General features: G+C 48.2%; 1 protein-coding gene and 1 non-coding gene across 6 annotated transcripts in view; both read right to left on the bottom strand.

The window, feature by feature from the left end:
- The window catches only part of ST3GAL3 (ST3 beta-galactoside alpha-2,3-sialyltransferase 3), a 201,144-nt gene that overhangs the window by 22,089 nt on the left and 158,649 nt on the right, over positions 1 to 20,406 (bottom strand). For all 5 annotated transcript variants that reach the window (XM_036892928.2, XM_036892932.2, XM_036892930.2 and 2 more), the window contains 4 exons: positions 7,310 to 7,404; positions 4,136 to 4,199; positions 3,199 to 3,294; positions 2,720 to 2,906 (listed from right to left, as the gene is read on the bottom strand). In XM_036892928.2, the coding sequence (XP_036748823.1) occupies positions 2,720 to 2,906; positions 3,199 to 3,294; positions 4,136 to 4,199; positions 7,310 to 7,404 (442 nt within the window). The remainder of the gene's footprint in view (positions 1 to 2,719; positions 2,907 to 3,198; positions 3,295 to 4,135; positions 4,200 to 7,309; positions 7,405 to 20,406) is intronic.
- On the bottom strand, positions 10,214 to 10,377 carry LOC118916367 (U1 spliceosomal RNA). Its single transcript, XR_005026349.2, has one exon. It is a non-coding gene; the product is annotated as a U1 spliceosomal RNA (small nuclear RNA).

The raw sequence follows: 20,406 nt of genomic DNA, 5'->3' as shown, positions 1-20,406 counted from the left end.
AGTCTTCCTTTCATCCATCTTTCCCCATTCTATCCCATCAGTGTTCTAGGTACCAGGAAGTTACTTGCAATGAGCAACTGCTCATATACTATGTGGCAGACAGCAGCCATGGCTGAGGCCTAATACCTGTTCCAGCCCTGCCCAGCCAGGCCTTGGCTCCGGAACACAGAGCTGACTCCTGCCAGAATTCCACAGGTGAGCCTCCAGACAGGTGCAGAGAGCTCTCCAGCAGCCCAGAGGCCACATGGTTAGAAACATCACTGCAAGATCAGGACAAGCCTGTGAATGAGCACCAGGGAGGAGGAGGGTTGGAGAAGCAGCCTCTCCCACATTTACCTGGGTCTCAGTGCTAGATATTCCCTTTGGGGAGCCGAAGTAAAGCATAGAGTAGGTGCTGCAAAGGCATTAGCCCTAGGCAGGGGCTGGAACCAGTACTAAAGAGGCTCCTTGGGTAGCCAAAAGGGCCTGGGCAGGCGCACTCTGGGTGCTGGGGTTGGTGAGGCCATGGGCATCATGGTCCCTCCTCTGGCAGCTTACTCTCAATGTCCAAATTATCTTTGCGTTTGGAGCCAGGGAAGGCTCATCAACTCCTCCCCATCTCTCTTCCCTTCCCACTCACCCCCACCAACACTGGAAAGGAGTTCTTATCAATACATGGCTGGTCCTAAGTCCCTGGGCATGGCCAGGCCAGACATCAGCGTGTGTGACCATGTGCCTGGGCACAGCCTACACGTCCTCATCCCAACCACTCTCGTTACCTTCGATTAGCCAGCAGCCAAGGCCAGGCCAGGCGGCGAGCTCCTCAGTCTTCTGGGAAAAGTGAGGCCCTGCTGCCTGCTTCCTAAGTGGCCCAAGTGCAGTGAGTCTTCTGACTCTAGTCCTTCCTAGACTAGGGAAGGGCTTCCTTCCTTTTCTTCTTTCTTTCCTTATTCCCTTGGATAAATTGTAAGAGCCTTGAATTAACTGACCTTGGTATTCTTGGAAGAAACAGGTGATAACGCTCACCTGGCCAGCCCTGGCCCACTTTGGCCTGGCTGCCTGATTTGGGCTGCCTGTGCTATCCCAGTCTGCCAGACAGGAAGCAGGACCTGCTGTTTGAGCCAATCCAGATCATTTACGATGACTGGGCATTGAGGGGTGGAAACAGCAAATGGGATCAGGGCTCTGCCCTCTGGAAGCCCCTTTGACAGGTGTCCAAGAACAGAGGCAAGGATGTGCCGGAAGGGGGTGGGCAGGTGGGCCAGTGTGAGAAAGCAGCCCCAGGCTCCCTGGGATTTACCAAGGCAGACTCCATTTCCTCCCACTCTCCCTTAAAAGTGCCTACCTGTGATCCCAATTCTTTTGCCTTCAAAGCAGAGGGAAGGACTATGAGGACACCAGGGTCTAAAAACTGGGGTATGCTCTCTCAGCCCCCATTCCACCTGGTTTGTGTGGGCAGTGGGCCTTCTTGCAGCTGGGGCTGGCTGAGACCCAGCCCGTTCCTCTCCCTTGGGGAGCTGGGCCAGACCCAGTGGCACCTGGCTGCCTCATTCCTCTTTGCTCAGAGGTGGGCTCCCCTTCCCACTGTCCCACCTACCTGAATTTCTGGGCCTGACTTCTGTCTTCTCTCTTGCTTGCTACCTACTTGACACTGCCTGCACTTGGCCTTGCTTGGGAAAGGGCTGTGGAGTTAAACCAGACTGCACTGAGACCTCCATAGGCAGGTTAAGCTGTTCCCACCCCACCCTCTCCCCCAACTTTCCTGTAAACCTCCACAAAGAACAACTAGCTTTTCACTGGAGGCGGAGGCTGTCTGTTATCATCCTCCTCTGGTCAGAGGCCTGGGTATGGGATGATGAATGGTCTGAATTCTGCAGTGCTCTTCCCCTGGGGTGGCCAGTGAAAGCTGGTTGGGGAAGAGAGGGAATGGGTCTGGACAAGTTGACAGGTGTCCCTGTAGGCCTAGAGCTGAGACACAGAGGACTCAGGAGGGGGGTCAGTGGGTGGTCCACTAAGGAACAATCTGACCCTATTTGGCACCATAAGCTCCCTAAAGAAATGGGCCCAGACCCTGTCTGCCTAGAACAACGAGTACAGAATCTGATCATTCCCAGAGTGGAAGCAGACTCAGTGGCAGGTTGGAGACCCAACTGCAGGCCAGCGGTAAAAGTACAAAGTGGAGAGAGGGCAGGATTTATGAATTTGGGACTGGCCCCCTCAAACTCACTGAGAGGTCTGCTGTCCTTGCAGAGTGGCCTAGGGTCCAAACAAAGCCTTCCTCCCCTGAGGACAGGGCTGGATCCTCATGACCACAGTCAGAGAGACTTTACACAGGTCAAGGGGGGCTTGGGGGGGCAACTGCAAAGTTAGAGCAGGAGGGCAGGAAGATCAGGAGCAACACTGGGGCTACAGCCAGACAACAGCTTTCCTTACAGGGGGTTCTAAGTTGGGAAGGGCCTTGGGGTCTGGCTGCAGAAGGCTGAGAAAAACCAGCAGCCTGGGCATCTGGAGGTGGGCAGCAAATACCAGGCATATCAGCTGCAGGGGTCTGGGCCAGTGACCCTTGGCATCTCCTGATCTTGTGACCCTTGGTTGCATCTGGGAGTCTTTCAGCTTTGGGTTGGTAATGCTCCTTTTGAAAGGTTCTTACTTATCTTTGCTGGGTTCAGGGAAGGGCCTGACTTGGAAGCTGGGCAAGGCCAGGGCAGGAGGGGAAGGAGCTGGCGCACAGGGAGCTCACCACTCTCTCCTTGTGGACGATGTACTTCAACCACTTGAAGTCCTGCCACTTGAAGCCAGCGAGAACAAACAGAGAATCACGCTCGTATTGCTCAGGCCGCTGCATGGCGCCCTCAGGGTAGGTGATGCGCAGCGTGGTCTTGCTGCCCACGTCCTTCTCAAAGCCTTTCACTGGTGCTGAGTTCAGTCTATGAAGAGCGGGCCCGGTCAGAGCCTGCCTTGGTCTCATCATGAGTGGTCTGTGGGCCTGTTTGAAGGCACCGTGACCCCAGAACACCCAAGGTGCCGATAATGGGGAGCCCAGGTCACCTGGTGCCACCTAGCTTTCTGTTCCAGAGCCCTCTAACCCAGGGTTCTTCTTGAGGCTTCTGCTGACCTCCAGCCCAACTGACCAGATGGACAGACAGTTCTCACTGGGCTCAGGGACCAGGATTTGGGCCAGGACACACAGGTGCCCAAGCACTGCTTTGGGGAGCTCACCTGACCACAATGTCATAGTCATCAATTCTTGGCCCCAGAGACTTGTTGGCGAGGACACCTCCATTGCCCATGATGATGCAGCGGCGGCAGCTGAGGCTGAGGGGAGAGAGGCACGGTCGTCTGGGGGGCTGTCCACCGGGTCTCCTTCTCCCCCGCCCCTTCAGCCCTTGACCCCATGCTCTTGGCCGGGCACAGGCTGGGACAGGAAGAAGACCAATGGGCTTCTGGCAGCATTTCTGAGAAGAGGCCAGAACCATACTGCAGGGAGCTGGCCACTTGGGGGTCTCAGACACCCCGAGACATTGACACTTCTCTAGGACAATGTGGGTATGGAGAGGGCTCTGGGGCGGTGAGGAAGGAGGCTCTGGTAAGATGGCATTCTGCATTAAAGATTCCCCAAGCTTTAGTAGGGTTTGGGCAGGAGAGAGGAAAAAGTGAGCTGAGCTTGAGGGCTATACCAGAAAAGCCGTAAGTGAGGAATGGGTTGGGAGGTTCCAGCACTTAAGGCTGGGTCCCCATGCTTCCAGGAGCCATCAGGATCCCCACTTATTTTGCTTCTCCTCCCTCTGACCCTGGGGCTTCCCTGCTCAAGGGCCTAGTGGCTACAGAGCTGTCACTGCCTTGTGGACTTAAGCGCTGGCCCCTTCCACTGCCCCACCCTGCAGCCCCTCAGTCTCAGCGTCTTCAGTTCTCACCCTCAGACCTGGTGTCTGAGGACCGAGATGTCTTGCCAGGGCTTAGAGCCCCCGGGATGTAAGCCCAGCTGGATGGCTCTGTTTATCTGCTCACCCACCCCAGTGCGTGTACTGTGTGTGCAGATGTGGATATGCTGGGGCATCTGCTCATGTCCAGGCCAGGCCAGCTAGGCCTCAACACCTCATACATGCTGGGACCATGGGGAGCCGAGGGGCAGGAGGCCAGGCAATGAATGGCTCACCTGTCCAAGGCAGGGGTCAGGCGGTACTCTTTGGTGACTGACAAGATGGCTTTGATCAGATTGTCTGTGGAAAGAGGAGGGAGGTTACCGTTAGAGGGTCAACTGAGTTCCCATGGAATGTTTGTCCATGAGCTGATTTGAAGGTACATGTGAGCTGGGGCTGAGGTGGACATAGGTCAGCTGGGCCACTAGCCTCACTTCCTCCCTGAGAAAGGAGATGTTGGTAGGAGATCAGGTAGGCACTCAGCTCTGCCTGGGCCAGTCCCCAGCGCTGGCATGCAGCTGCTCCCCAAGGGCTTCCCTGCCCTTCCTTGGGAGTCTCATCTGGCTTTCAGAGGCTCTGCAATCATGCCCCAGGACATGCATCCCCAGGTCAGGATTTGCCCAGAATGGGAGTAACTGCTCAGAGACAGAGACCCCACTGTGTTTACCTCCTGGCCCAACAGAGCAGACATTAGAGAACAAATGATGAGACGACCAGTGGTGAAGAGCTAGAGTGGTCCCAGCCAGATCCCCACTCAGACCACTCTGCTTTACTTTCTGATTCCATCTTCCCCTGGCTTCCTCCTCCTAACACTGCCAGTCTCTAATCCTGTTCTTGCCAGGCTGTCTCTACCTCCTACTTCTTTGACTCCTGTGGGCTGACACCTGCCCACCTGTACTCCACTCAGGCTGCCCTCAGCAAGGGCCCCATGACCTCTTAGATCCTGTGACCACTGTTCAGATCTCATTCTTCCTGGCCTCTCTCTGACTTTGGCAATGATGATTTCCCTACTTTCAAACTCTGGTATAATGAGAACATTATAACATAATGTATAATGATGGTATTGGCATTGGAGTCAAATCCTGGCTCTGTTACTTAAGAGTTCTGTGACCTTAGATAAGTCACTTACTTTCTTTGTGCCTTGTTTCCTCATCTTTCAAATGAAGATTGTAATTCCTACTCTGCAGAGTTGTCAGGGAGATAAAAAAAGATAATACATGTAAAGATCTAAAGATTAAGTAAATTGGTACAGCCACAATGGAAGCATCTTAATAATATCAAGTAAAGATGTAGATGTGCATAGACTAAGACCTTACAACTCTACTCCTAGGTGTACAGCATCCAAACACTCACATGTGTTTAAGGGGACTTGGATAAGAATGTTCATTGCAGAACTGTTTTGAATAGCAAAACATTGGAGGCAACTTAAATGTCCACCAAGGGAAAATAGATTAAATGTGAACATGGAATACTACACAGCAGTAAAAAAAGAAAAAAAATCAATGATCTAGAGCTATCTGTGTACCAATACATATAAATCTAAAAAGCATAAGCAAGAAAATCAATTTGAAAACTACACACACACACACACACATGCGATACCATTTGTAAAGTTTAAAAACATGCAAAAACAATGCTGTATTTTCAGGGGCTATATAAGTATGTCATAGAAATATATAAATAGGCATTGGGATAATAATACCAAAACTAGAATGGTCTCCTGAGGAGGAAGGGGAATGGAGTGAGAAGGCCCACATAGGGCTTTAATTTAATCTTGTGTTTTCCTTCTTAAGCTGAGTAGAAAGTGCATGGGTGCTCATTATATTAGTTTTTTTTTTTTTATGCCTGAAATATCTCATGTAAAGAAAGGATACCTCCAAACTTCAAAGTAACATAATTTTTTTTAAAATGGGGTGGACAACACTGTCAGATGCAGCCAAGAGGTCAAGGTAAGGGCTGAGAAGTATCCTCTGGATTTCATGAGGGCACTGAGTGGTTTCACTGGTATGGTGGAGGGAGATGTTCTCAAGAGTAAATGGTGAGAAAGAGACCACAGGCATAGCTACTCTTTGTACAAGTTAAATGAGAATGGGGTAAGGAAACAAGCCTTTAAAGAATGTTCTATACTAAATGTCCTGAGATATACCTTATAGTGGGCTTCAGAGAAGGCCACCTTTTCTCACCTCTGATTTTACCTCTGTGGAAAAACATATTGCTACCAATTGGCCAAGGTCAAGGATATGGGTTTGGCATTTTTTTTATAGAAGGGAAACCTTAGCTAAAAGGACATAAACTAGGGGCTGCTCTGTTCTTGCTGGCCAATGGGCTGTGTATCAGCCTTTCCCAGCCTTTGTGGCTTAGTAGGATCTGAGTCTTGAGAAGATTTAGGAGAAAAAAATAGACTGCTTGGCTATGTGCACCCAGGAAAGAAAGAGTTGTTCATACACTTCGGTTCAACTCATTAGATTTGTCTGTGGAGGTCGGTCAGAGCCCCAGCTCAGGAGTGCCCTTTTACTGGCCACTGTCTTCTTTTCAGGAAGGGCGGGCTGGCTGAGTAGAGGGTTCAGGTATTCTTGAGTTCCCCAGCCAAATGACATCACCCCTTTCCAGGTATCCTATTTAATTCTGACTACGACCTAATATTGGTATTATTCTATCCATTTAACTGATAAAGAAACTAAAGCACAGACAGGTTAAGTAACTTGTCAAGGTCACAGCTAGTAAGGAGATCTGACTGTTCAGTGGCTGAACCTAAAGCCCAAACTCTACCATACCACAAAATAGTGCAAGACGTTGACAAGGAAGCAGAACTATTTAACTATCAAGGGTGGGAAAGTCTTAAGTTAGGAGGGACCTTCAAGGCTGAGCAGTGGCAGGGATAGTTTTGAGGGTATAGGGTGAAAAGGTTAGCCTCAGACAGGATTAAAAAAGGACTGGAGGGGAGACTTAGTTAAGGTACAACACAGCAGGAGGGGATAAGAGAGGAGCCCAGGGCATCCATGCAGGGTGCCTCTTCTAAGGGATCCCCATGCCTAGTCCTATAGCAGCTGGCTCTGGAACCCTCTTCTGCGACCCCACAGCACTGTGCTCTTCCCTCACCAGTGCCTTACTGTCCTGTGTGCTGAGTGTCTGGCTCCAAGAGCAGAGCTTTTGGAGGAGAGGGACCACATGTGTCCACCCCATTCTTGTACACCCAACTCTGGCAAAGTGGTGGTATCCAAGTAAATATTCAATGGTAGAAGTAAGACAAAGGAAGGGAAAGACAGAGAGAAGGCAGGGCATTGTTAAGAGTGGGGAAAAGTGGGTGGAGGCCTAGCATAGGGGCTTCAGAGTGTACAGTCCCGTCCTGAAGTGTAGGAAGGCTGGGGGATGAAATGTTAATGTAGAGTGGGTCAGGGTTCCCAGCGTACCTTGACCTTTGATCCCAAAAGGCGGCACAAATTCCCGGATCCTGGCCCACTTGCGGAAGGAGTCATCCAGGAACATGGGTGCTGGCTTGGAGAACCTGGAATACAACAGGGATGTTGAGGATCCTAAAATGCAACTGGCTGAAATACCGGCTGGCTCTTCCATACATCTGTCTTGGCTATGGATCTGCTGGAAGCCATCCTCCACATTCCAGCACACCCTCCCTACCCCAGCCTGCTCATTGGGTAGCTGCTGTGTGAGGTCAGATCTTGTTCAGTGGAGCCTGAGTTTGAAGGAGCAGGCCTGGCCAATCCTTATGTGGCCAGCTGGAGGAGTAGAGAGACAAGATCCACTCAGCAGGGATCAGTATTTCAGAGCTGGAGGCTCTCTGGCAAGTTATCCAGGCATGCATCCATCAAATAGTCACTGCTGCCTACACTGTTCTGCAGTCTGGGAACATGGAGATGAGCCACTGTCTAGCTGAGCAGAAAAATACCCCAAAGTGCAGCTAGGACAGGGAGACCGAATTCCAGAGGGAAATCTGGGGGGTGGACCCCAGGGCAAGGAGGAAGGAGAACCCAGGATGGGAGGGCAAAGCAGGTGAATAGTCACGGGAGACAAAGGTTTGGCAAAGAAGGGAAATCGTAGAATCCTGTGGCTGGGAGGTGGGGCTGACGGGAGGCGAGCAGAAGCCTGAGCACATCTTCTGGCAGAGAGGAGGACAGAGGGAACCTTCACTCCTCAGGGTCATCTGGGCCTTAAGGAAAGGTGGGAGGGAAAGACGGCAAGAAGGAAGGATGAGGTGATGCTGAGTTGAGAAGGGATGAGACCAGTTTCCCTTTTCTGGGGAAAGCCGAGGAGTGTGCAGGACAGGGTGCGGGCTTGGGCAGAGGGGCGCAGAAGGGAGTGAGCACAGGAGGAACCACGGTCTTCAAAGATGGTTGGACAACAGGACTTCACTGGAACTCTGGTTTTGAGACCTTTTTCAGGGCACCTGGCAGCCCAAAGATGGCCAGCACCTGGTTACCTGTTGTGTGCTGTCTTGCTGTAGTGCCTGCTTAGGGACTTCCTGGCCAAGAATGAATGTGCGGGTGCCTAGGCCTTGGCAGCTCTCTTTACTTCTAACTCTACCTGAATCAGCCACTGAAAAAACTGAAGACTGGAGGAGAGGCCCTCCAACCCCAGGAGCTAGAATTCAACCCCTCCTAATGGACTCTAACTCAAGCATACCTTTCTAATTCCTGTCATCACTAACACCACTATAATGACTATACCCAGGAGGAAAAACATCAGTAATCACTTTGAGGTCTAATATTATTAGAGATGTTGAAGTGAACTTGAAAGAGGTGGAAAGCTTTCAATCTTGTTCCCTCCCCCATTACTTTCTGCTGGAAGAAGCTGTCAACACTGGAGAGCATGGAAGGCTGCGCTTCTATAGCAGCTTTCCATTGGACTTCTCGTTAGCACACTTCCCTCTGTGTACAAGGGTCATGCGTGTTTCTCATGCCTGCTATGTAAAATCTAGGTGAATTAATATATTTGATGGTTCACTGGAGGCACTGAGAATCCTGGCCATAGTCTGTGTGTAACAGCAAAGGAAACAAAAATCCTGGATAAGCCTGCAGCAAGAACCTCTCCTTCTGTGTCAGAACCGCGCTTATAAAATTTTTGCAGTTTCTCAGTCAGGCTCAGACAGGATTTTATCTGCTTCCCAATATGAACTGCATGTCATATGGTAATAAAAAATCTCCTAAGATCTAGCCAAACAGTCTCAACAGTCTTTCCTTTTCTTCTCCCTTCCTCTCTTTTTTCAGATGATTATAAAGTTCATTATGTTAATTTTTACTTCTTGAAAAAAAAAGCAAACATATTTTTGGTGTTGCTTGTAATATGTATTAGTTTTGGAAAAAACAGAGATAGGTGCACACACACATACACACACACACACACATAAATAGAAGATACCCATAATCCTACAATGTAGAGACAACTGTCCTTTTGGTACATATTAATACTGATTTTCCTTTTCCCATACTATGTTTTAGACTGCTCTGTAGACTATTTTTTTACTTTATAATATTATGAAAACGTTGCTATGCAAATGGATGCAATTTTCTCCCATGACACAGAGAATGGGTCAAACAACAAAAACTATAAGCTGCTGGTACCCTGACACAAGTCGACCCCCAAAAAATCAAATGTATGAGCAAAATATACAAATGAAAATATGACCTAAAAAGTAGGAGTTGCAGCATCAGTGTTTTGGACTGAATGTTTGTAACCCCTCCTATTTGTATGTTGAAATTTAATCCCCAATGTGATGGTATCTGGAGGTGGGCCTTCCCATGGGAGGTGATTAGGTCAGAAGTGGGATTAGTGCCCTTGTAAGAAGAGGCTAGAGAGCTAACTAGCTCTCTTCCTGCCATATGAGGATACAAGGAGAAGTTGGCCATCTGCAAGACAGAAGACCATCCTGGCACCATGACCTGAATTCCAGCTTGCAGAACAGTGAGAAATACATTTCAGTTGTTGGTTAGCCACCTAATTTATGGTATTTTGTTAGAGCAGCCAGAGCTAAGACAATAATTAATAGCCAAAAATAATTCATGGAAGAGGTCATGGCAGAAACCCTTAAATGGGCCTGATAAGGATTTCTTAAAAACATAGTGTTAACTGTAGTGTATAACCTATTTCTTGTTTTTATTTTCTGTTTTTAAACATTTTTCCATTTCACCTCATTCTCCTAATGGGTCTTCATGTTTTAGATGCTTATTTTGTAGACCCTCTATACTCCCTGAAAAGACTGTGCCAGCCCTCTTCTAACATTTCTTTCTGTAAAATGGGTGCACCTTGGTGCAAAGGGTACCTTTTTTTCTCCTGTGTATATATATATTTTTTTATTTTTTAAGGGCAAAGCATGAACGCAGTCCCCCACCACCAGAAATGATGCAGTCGAGTTTCCCACATTTGGGGAAATCATAGGGGTCAGCACATCTGGAGTGCAATGGATAAGCCTCGCCCTGGGAAAACCACCTTCGTGATCATGGTATTTCCCCTGCCAGGTAAGTATCTGTGTATATATTTTTAAAGCTTTTTAATAGGGAAAATTTCAAACATGTACCAAAATTGGAAACAAATAGTACAGTGAACACCCCATGGACCCCATTTCTCAGATTCAGCAATTCTCAATCATGGTCAATTTTGTTTCTTTTATACCCTGTCCATTTTCTTTCTGTATTATTTTTTGAAAATCCCAGAAGTGGCCATTTCATCCATAAAACACTTAAAAATTAATTTCTACAAGATAAGGGAATCTTAAAAAACATAATCACACCTGAACAACTCCTCTTAAAGCCAATACCACACCTAAAGAGCTGACTCTAATTTCTTAGTAGCAGTAAAATATCCAGTCAGTTTTCAGATTTCTCCTGCTTGTTAATGTCTGTTGCTGTTGTTTAATAGTTGGCTTGTTTATATCAAAATAAAAACAAGAATTGGCATATTTCTATGTCTCCCTTAATCTATAGGTTTCCTCCTCTCTTATTTCCACTTTGGCCTTTTCATCTTGGCCCCTGGATCCTTTTGACACTCCCCAGGGATCATAGATAATGTCCTTGCTTTCTGGTACGTGAAGATGTTCCAGGCTTGTCTTGTGCATTTCTTGCCTCCGCCTGGAATCAGTCATTTTCCCAGGGAATGCTGGTTCCTCTCCACTGGAAATGGTATCTAGAGACCACCATCTGAGGGCTGGGGGTGCTCATGCCACAATGCGCTAGTCACCGTTTCCAGGCCTTTTCACAGACACAAAGCTAGAAAGTAGGTTTTGCATTTACATTCCCAATTCAAATTCAGGATTGCAAGATTTGCATTTACCTTCTTTTTCTTTCTTCAATAGTTTTATTGAGATATCATCCACAAACCATAAAAGTCATTATTTACTTAAGTTCCTTGATTTTATATTTGAATCTCTTTTCTCTTAAGCAGACATCCTTGTTTATGGTGGTATTAACACAAGTACTTATTTGCTTTCTCTTTATAGATATACAAAATACATATAATAGTTTCACAATAGCATTACTGACGCTATCATTACTAAGAACTTGTTAGTCTCTTTACAGTTCTTTCTGCCTCAGGTTCAGGGTACACCCCACTAGAGAAGTGCAGACAAATCACTCTGCTTTTGCCGCCTGGAATAATAGTGCTGTGCTGGAATTCAATGATACACAGTCAGGTTCACTTGCTTCATTTGCTTTTGCTTTTCAGGACCTTCTTATCCTTCATTTAATTTAACTTTGTTTCTTGATATAAAACTTCATGTAGTTCCAAAATTAAATTCACAAAACAACATATATTCAGAGGAATCTTTCATCTCTGTTTGACTCCTGTTACTTCTGTTCTAATTAAATGGTATTCATTATTAGTAGTTTTTGTTTTATCCTTCATTTGTTTTGATGTAAGCAAATGTATGATACATATGTGTGCATGTGTGTGTATATTCCTATTCCCTTTTTTACTCAATAAAAAAGTAACATACTAAATATGCTGTTTTGCCTACTGATTTTTTTCACTCTACAGTGTGAAATCACTACATAGAATATAGAATTATGTACTTAAATATTCCTTTATGGTTATGTACCATGTATTAGTCAATCAGTCTCCTGGGTTGTTTCCAGTCTTTTATAAAGTTGTAAAGGTTCCACTTAATGGTGGTTACAGTGAATAACCTCATGCATACATCTTTTCTATTTGCATATGTATCTTTGGAATAGGTTCCTGTAAGTGGATTTGTTAGGTCAAAGGGAAAACACATATGTAATTTTCTCCACATTGCCCAATTCCCCTCCATAGGGATTGTACCATTTTGCAAAACCCACCAGAAACATTTGAAAATGCCATTTCCCCCACAGCCTCAGAGAATACAGTCAAACATTGTAATTTTGCCAGTCTGATAGGAGAGAAATAGTGTCTCAGTGTTGTCTTAATTTCCATTTGTTTCATTGTAAGTGGACTTGAATGTTGTTTTATACATGGAAGGGCCATTTGCAGTTATTTTTCTGTGAACTTTGTTTATATCTCTTGCCCATTTTCTACAGAGTTATTGGTCCTTTTCTTCTCTTTCTCTTTTGGAGATACAGTTGACATATAACATCATATAAGTTTAAGGTGTACGATGTATTGATTTGATACCTTTGTGTACTGCAATATGATTATGAGCACAGTGTTAGCTAGTAGTTTTCTCTCTTTTTTTTTCTGAAGCTCTTTATATATTAAATATATAAACCCACTAAGACAGAATTACAAAAATTTCTCCCAATTTATTTATTTATTTACTTGGCTTATGGTATTTTCTTTCTTTCTTCCCCTTTTTGCAATAGATTTTTTAAAAATGTAGTCAGATTTATCAGTCTTTCCCTTTATGACTTATGGATTTTGAGCCTTAGAAAAGTTTTCCTCTTTCCCAGGTTATACCTCTTTCCAGGTTAAAATCCCATCCATTTCTTCAATCTCTCTCTTGTCAGGATGCTGCACCTCCTACCCCCTTGTTCCATTGTCTTTCTGTCACATCCGTTAGGCAAAACCCAATCAGAAATTAATTTAATCCTACTACACTCTTGAACTTCTCTACTTAAAGTGCTGCTAGAACACACAAACACACACACACACAAATATGCGTGCACTTACATGAACTGATGCCACTACAAATTCAATGGGCTTGAACCTTAGTAAGACCTGCACCTTAGCTCAGTAGCTATTCCAAACCTCTTCCACTCTCCAAAAACTCTCTATCCTTCCCAACTTTCTCTAAGCAGCTATCTCTTCTCTCATTTTACAAAAACACCCAAGATGACCAGATAGGAGCTCCTTCAACTTCTTGCTTCTTTACCCAACCCCTACACCTACCAAAGCTCATCTCCCATCATGCTATGGATCCCATTCCTGTTCGTTTCCCCTGAGCATTCAGTCAAGTTCAGGTCTCTCTTACATGAAAACACACACGTTGAACAAACTTTCCACACCGCATACCCCCTTTAGCTCCCAACCTCTCTCTCTGTTCCTTCATGGTAGAAGTTCTAGAAAGAGCAGCAGACCTCCCCATCTCCTACTCACTCCTCAGTCTGACACAATCTGGATTTACTCCTGTGAGACTACTGTTATGTCTTACCGACCATGCACTGATAGTAGCTTCCTGAACATGCTGGTCTTCATAAATTTACACATTCAGTCTCTCTGTCTGAGATGTACTCCCCACTACCCCCACTTTATCCCCCAACTTTCTTTCCCCTCTCTGTGTCTGGAAAACCCCTTCTTATTCTTGAAGCTCAAATGATACTTCCTCTGGACAGCCTTCCCTGGCTCCCCCAGGTAGACCTGCACTCTTCCTCGAGTGCTCCCGCTGCACTTTGTTCAGCCCCCAGGAGATGGCTCAGTGCCTGCAGAGGCCTTGGAAGCTGAACCAGGGGCCATAAACAATAGGAAATGGGGTGGGGTGATGGTAGAGGGTGTGTGTGTATATTTGTGTTGATTCTGCAGGTGGCCTGGACAGAGCCTCATGCTACACCTGGAAGAGAATCCAGGGCTTCTGCCTGGAGACAGTGTGCCAGTTTGGGGACCTAGCCAGGGTGGAGGTAGCCCTCGAGGTGCAGAATGACTGGTCAGACTAGTGAAGGTGTGGGATGCCTGCCTGACCTGCTTGCCCTGGCCTATGGGGTAGCAGGGCAGGGTGGGGCAGGCTCCAGAAGACAGGCCCCAGCCCGCCAGCCCTGCCAAGAGTCCCAGCATGCGAGGCAGCCTCAGGATCGGGTTTCAGGAGGGTGTGTGTGAGTGCGTGAGAAGGAACAGGGGGAGGAGGAGACGGAAGTGCACTAGGACCTGCCCATCTTTCTCAGTTCCTAGAATGTAGTCATTTGGGGACTTGCGGCCCTAGGAGGGTGGATCTGACCCCTGTGCCTCCCGCAGTGATGCTGGGGCCTCAGGACCACAAGGCTGCCCTGCCCACAGACCTATAGGCTCTGACCAGCCAGAAAGGGTAACCCAGGACCTTCCAAAGGGATCCTCCAGCTCACTGACTGTCCAGTGGTCTGGCTGGGGTGCAGTGTCCAAGGTGAACGAATGTACCCAACTCAGGCTCACTGACCTAAACCATTCCTAAGGCCTAGAACATCGGCCTGTGCCCTGCAACCAGCAGGATAGCTGACTGGATCTTAATAGGGGGTGGGTAGCTGCTGGTGTGGGCAGCTACCCACCCAGCTTTATAACCATTTTTCCCAAAATGTGTGAGCGGCCGAAGTGTCCCAGGAGACAAAGGGAAGGCAGAGTCCAGTAGTGGGTCCTGAGTGCAGGTAGCACAGCACACCAGCCTGTTAGAGTCAGTCATAGGCCCTGGCCCAAAATAAGTGAGACTGCCATCGAATGGCTGAAAATCAAACCCCACAGATCCACCTTCCTAGAACCTTTTCTGGGAAGTGGTGGGGTGGACAAAGCAGAGGGACACAGGTTTTCTGGAATCCACTTGGCCTCACTTGTGACCTTACTGTGGCAGCCCCACTGTAAGTGGCCGGGCACAGTAAGACGAGTACTTCCTAATGCCTGGTCAAGTTTACGTCTGACTGCTATTGCCCTTGCTGAGTGCCTGAGTAGCTCCTGCGGGAAAGCAGGAGAGCAGGGGAGAGGGTGAGAAATGTGTAGGGTGGGTGGGAGCAGAAGGGAGAAGTAGCCCAGAGGCAGAGAAGACAAAGAGCAGGTACTAACCAACAAATGCTGTTTCAGGTGTGAGCATGGAGCTCCTGCCTCCACAGCCCCTGTGGGACTAGATGGGGCTGCAAAGGCAGCCCCACCCGGTAACTACTTGCCTACCCAGTGCCAGGTCCTGTGCTGAGTGACAGCTGGGGACCTAAAGGTAAATTAGCCCTGGTCCTTCCCTCAAGCAGACACAGGTAAACAAATGGTCCCAAGGAAACACATCTGTACACCTGTGTTTGGGAATAGGCAGGGGTACAAAGGTCTTAGGCCAACTTAGGGGTATAAGAAATTCTTCTTAAGGGAGATGACGACAAAACTGAGCTAAGCCTTGAAAGGCAAGTAAATGTGAGCCTGGTGGAGACTGTTGGGATGGGGATTCGAGGACAAGGGTAGTGTAGGCAAAGGCACAGAAGAGAACACCTTCCCTTCAAGACAAGAAGAGGGTGCTGAGGCTGGGCAGAGGGCAGCCTGGTACCCGGTCCCAGTGAACCTGCCTTCCAGTCCCACCTGGGCAGGGGGAGCAAAGTGCAAGGAAGGGAGGAGTGGGCAAGTGCGTTCTGACTAGGTGCAAATAAAGCAGCTGAGGTGCAGTCTCCATGCAGAGGGAAAAGGCCAGGGATGGGCATGCATTAGTGCTGCCAGGGCTGGCCTGGTGCCCTGAGGCTGTGTCAGGACCAATTTCAAGCTGGACCATCACTGGTAAATTCAGGCACCCAGTTCATGCTCTTTCTTGTTGGCATCTTGCCGCGGATATCTGCATTCCTTCCCCTTTCTTCTGTCGGCACATCCCGCTTCTCACTTCATGTGGTCCTAGTGGCGCTGAACCCACCACTGCTACAGGGACAGGCACTGGGCCTAGGCTGGCCAATCAAGATGCTTCACTCTTTGGAACCACAGTAACTGGCTCAACAACAGGTCCCTGACCTGAGCAAGATGAACCAAATTCTCCTCTGAGAGTTAATATTTGGACACTGGGGGATGTGAGAGTCTCTCTTTTCCTCTGAGATAGTGAGCTGTAATGATCACATAAGCCTACAACAGGACTTGTGCAAACTAAGGCCCATAGGCCAGCCGCCTGTTTCTATAAAGTTTTATCAAAACACTGCCATGCTCATTCATTCACCTCAAGTCTATAGCTGCTTTCATGCTGTAACAGCAGAGCTGAGTAGTTATGACAGTAGTTGGTGGCCTGCAGAGCCAAAAATATCTACTATCTGGACATTTAAGAGAAAACTGTGTGACCCTGCTGAAGCTGCTGTCTGTGGCCACACAGGGAAAACTGTCTACAGAACAATCAACCCAGACAAAGGCAGAGCCAAGTGACACTGTTTGAGGCCTGCAGTCAGGTGGGCCTGAAGACACTTCCCTCCTGACCTTACAGCCACGTCAACGGGTACATTCCATTTTGCCTGAACTAGTCTGATACGGGCTTCTCCCGAGTACAACTGCCACCTGGAGGATAAAGTTGAAGCTCTTTAGTCCAGTCAACAAAGGCCTGTGATCTGGCTCCTGGCTACCTCTCCTGCCTCAGATACACAGTCTTTTCTCTCTCGGTTCCCCAAGCTCTAGCCATACTCAACTACTTCCAGCGTCTGGAACCTGCCAGGCTCTTTAATGCTTCCATGCCACTACACTTGCTGTTTCCTTTGCCTGGAATTCTCTCCCCATTCTCATTCATGTGCTGAATTTCTGCTCACTCTCCAACTGGACTCCAGGTCCCTACCTCCCTAAAGGTAGGAGTCTTTCCTGAGCCACCCAGCGCTGACCCAGCCCTCCTCCGGGTCTCCACCGCTCTTCCTGCACTCTGTCCTTGTGGCGCTCGCCGCACACCAACATGACCGTCCGTTTCCCCACTGGACTCGGTGGCACCCCTAGCGCATAGCCAAGCACACAGCAGGTGCTCAGCAGATGCTCCTAGGCTGGAAGAGGGAGGAGCGGCTTGGGGTCACAGGCTACACAGTGTGGACCTTCCTGGGATAACCCAGGCCAAATTTATGCTCACCTGTGGAGGTTTGGGGGGTGCCTTTGTGAGGCTCCTCATGTACACTTGATCTCCCTGCTCCAAAGGGCCAGGCTTCCAGCGGTGTCTCCACTGTTTCACACCAAACCCCTCCCGGGTGTGAAATACTGCCAGCTGTGGCCACATCTGTGGCCAGACAGGCTGGAGCCACATGCATGACATGTATGACAGGCAGGGAGCCCTACACTGAAGCAGAGGGAAAGCTGAGCCAGAGGCCCTCAAGGAGGCAGTGGCTGGCTCCTGCTGACGGGGCTCCCACTGACTGCTGACAGCCTCTGCCTAGTATGGGGGAGGGAGGGAGCGAGGGAGGGAGGGGGCCTGGACTTCCAATAGGGGGGGAGCTTGGGGAGGTGGAGGAGAGAACTGTGAGCTGAAAAGCTGCTGCGAGAGGCATGCACCCTTCTCCCAGTGACAGCATGGATGATGGCTGGACTGTCAACAGAGGCCACCTAACCCAGAGCCCAAGGGCACAGTCCTGTCTGTGCTCAGTGCCTCTGAGTGTTCCATCTCTCCAACATATGCCAAGCCCAGCTCATCCCAGGCATGGCAGTAGTCACTGGGAATATGCCAATACATAGCTCAGAATCCCTGCCTTCATGGATAATGCAGGAGGCAACCAAGTACAGAAAGAGGCAATTGTGGAATAGCTGATAAATGCCATGATTACAATCACAGTAATAATAGTGACTTACAGTTATTGAGCCCTTACTCTGTTCTAAGTGCTCTGTGCACATTACCTTATTTCATCCTCACAAAAAGCTCATGGATCGGCGCTACTTATATCCTGTTTTTATTTATTGCACTGCCTTTGGGACTAGATGAAAGCCACCAGCCCCTTTGGGAAGTATACTATCCGGGGTGGAGGGAGGACAGAACCAGACTGCAGGAAGTCAAGGAGTGAGAGAAGTGAGAAGGCGTTCAAGAGAGCTCAGGCAATTTCTAAGAAACTCGGTAGAGAAGAAGAGGACAGAAAGGGAATGGTAGCTGGACGGTGAAGCTGGTGGTGGTGGTCTGAGCCTGTTTGCATTTGGGCAGGAGGGAGACAAGCAGAGAAGAGGGAAGGGGTGTAAGAGACAGGGTGGAGAGTGAGTGAGGCCCACGGAAGGGAAGAGGACGGGATCCAGAGTAGGATGGAGGGACACGGAAGGCAGGCTACCTCTTCCCCAGATGAAGGGGTGAGGATGTGAATGAAAACAGCTACTCCAATAGGTGCATTTACAGGTAGGGGAACCTGAGTGAATGCTCAGCAGATAGGTACTCTTGTCTCTGGGAAATCTCTGGGGTCGGGGATTGTGGGTATGGAGGGGTGGACTGTAGTAACTTATGAATGGCAAAGGTTTGGAATAGTCACCAAGTTGAGTCAACCAGGGACAAGGATTGCTGAGCAGTGCTGAGCACACAGCAGAGGCTGGAGACTGTGAAGCAACAGTGGGGCCAATGCATGTGTCTGTGTTTCCCATCAACTGTTCAGCAGCCCAGAAGCAAAAGCAAAGGCAGAAAAGGTGGCTGGGTATACTCAGCCAAGTTTGGGCATTAGCAGGTTAGCTGGCAGCACAGGAACGTGATGGGACTCAGAGAAAAGGCGAGAATAGCGGTGATGCACCGCTCCATGGTGTGGGGGTGGGATGGTGAGGCAGGTGAGGCTAGGCAAACCTACAAGTCATTCTTTTGTCTTTTTCAGCCCCCTTTGCCCAGGGTCATCACATTCAACAGAGAGGAATACCTATTTTACGAACAAACCTCTATCTTGCCAACCGGATGGTATCCCTCAGAGTCATTCTTGACTCACCTTTTTTTTCTTGGCTGCCTCTCATTCAGTGTATCAGCAAATCCTGTTAATCTCTAAACATGTTTAAATGCATCCACTCCTCTCTGTCTCCACAGCTACCACCCAGGTTCAAAGCATCACCTCTTGACTAATACAATGTTCAGTGACCAGCTTCCTTTCAGTCTTGTCTTTTAATCCATTCTCCAGAAAGGCCAGACTGACACTCCTAAATCATCAACCATCCCATGCCATCCTCTGCCTAGGACCTTCCCACTGCCCTCCGAATAAAACCAAACCACAGGTGACCAGGCCTAATCCTCACCCACCTGTCGCCTCACTTCAGACCCTCTTTCTCACTCATCTCCTGCAGTGTATAGGCTTTCTGTCCAGTCCTTGAACACAACAAACTTTTTTCTGTAAGTGGACCTTTCCAGAATACCACCGGATCTTCCCAAGGCTGGCTCTCCGTTTTCACTCAGATCTCCGTTGGTATGTCACCTCCCCGGAAAGGTCTTCTCGGACTCCTGACTGAAGTGGGTTTCCTCCCCCATCCCTATTACTCATTCTGCTTTACTTTCCTCATAGACAGTTGGCATTATTTAAAATTACTTTGTTCATTTGCTTATTCTCTCTCATTTGTACTTATTCATTATAATATGGAGAATGTAAGCTCTGTGTAAATGCGGATCTGCCTATTTTGTTCCCTGCCATATCCCCCAGCACCTAGAAATGTGCCTGCCATAGTAGGTGCTGAATTAAGTATTTGCTAGGTGAGATCAGAGATCTGCCTCCTACCAAATCTACAAAACCACCTGCATTCTGCTCTATTCATCCTCCTTCCCTCTGGATAAAACTGAGGATGTGTCCATTCTCACATCAAAAATCAATCTCTCCATGTGCGATGTCTTCCTATCTCAAACAGAGTAAAGGGTGAAGTCCCCACAATGGCCTACAAGGCCACCCACGAGCCCTGACAGCTCTCCTCATTCATCTCGACTTCATCTCCTACTACTCTCCCTGCTCACTTTACTGCAGCCATGCTCCTGGATGCATGAGGGCTGTTACTTTAGCACTTCCCTCTGCCTAGAATGTTCTTCCTCCAGATACTCACCTGGTGTACTCCCTCATCTCCTTCAGGTCTTTGTTCAAATTCCACCTTTCCCATGAGATGAACTCAGGTCATCCTACTGAACACTGCAACCTCCTCCTACCACCCTGTCATACTCTTTCTTTTTCTCCCCACAGAATGTATCTTGTTCTAATTTACTAAATCATTTACTTATCAGTGTTTCTTGTCTGTGTTTCCCTGCTTGAAAAAAAGCTTTACAATGGGAAGATGCTGAGATGAGGAGATGATTCTGGTTTATCCAGGTGGGCTCCAGTGCATTCATACATGTCCTCAGGAGAGGCAGAGGGAGATTTACCATATACAGAAGAGAAAGCATGTGACCACAGAGACAGGGACTGAAGTGATGTGGCCACAAGCCAAGGAGTGCCCGCAGCCACCAGAAGCTGAAAGAGGCAAAAAATGGGTGAGCTCCCAGAGCATCAGAATGAGTGTGGCCCTGCTG

Source organism: Manis pentadactyla, chromosome 4, assembly GCF_030020395.1.
Source record: "Manis pentadactyla isolate mManPen7 chromosome 4, mManPen7.hap1, whole genome shotgun sequence".
NCBI classification, from domain to species: Eukaryota; Metazoa; Chordata; class Mammalia; order Pholidota; family Manidae; genus Manis; species Manis pentadactyla.
Note: the sequence above shows the minus strand (reverse complement) of the source record. Positions and strands in the feature narration are given on the sequence as shown.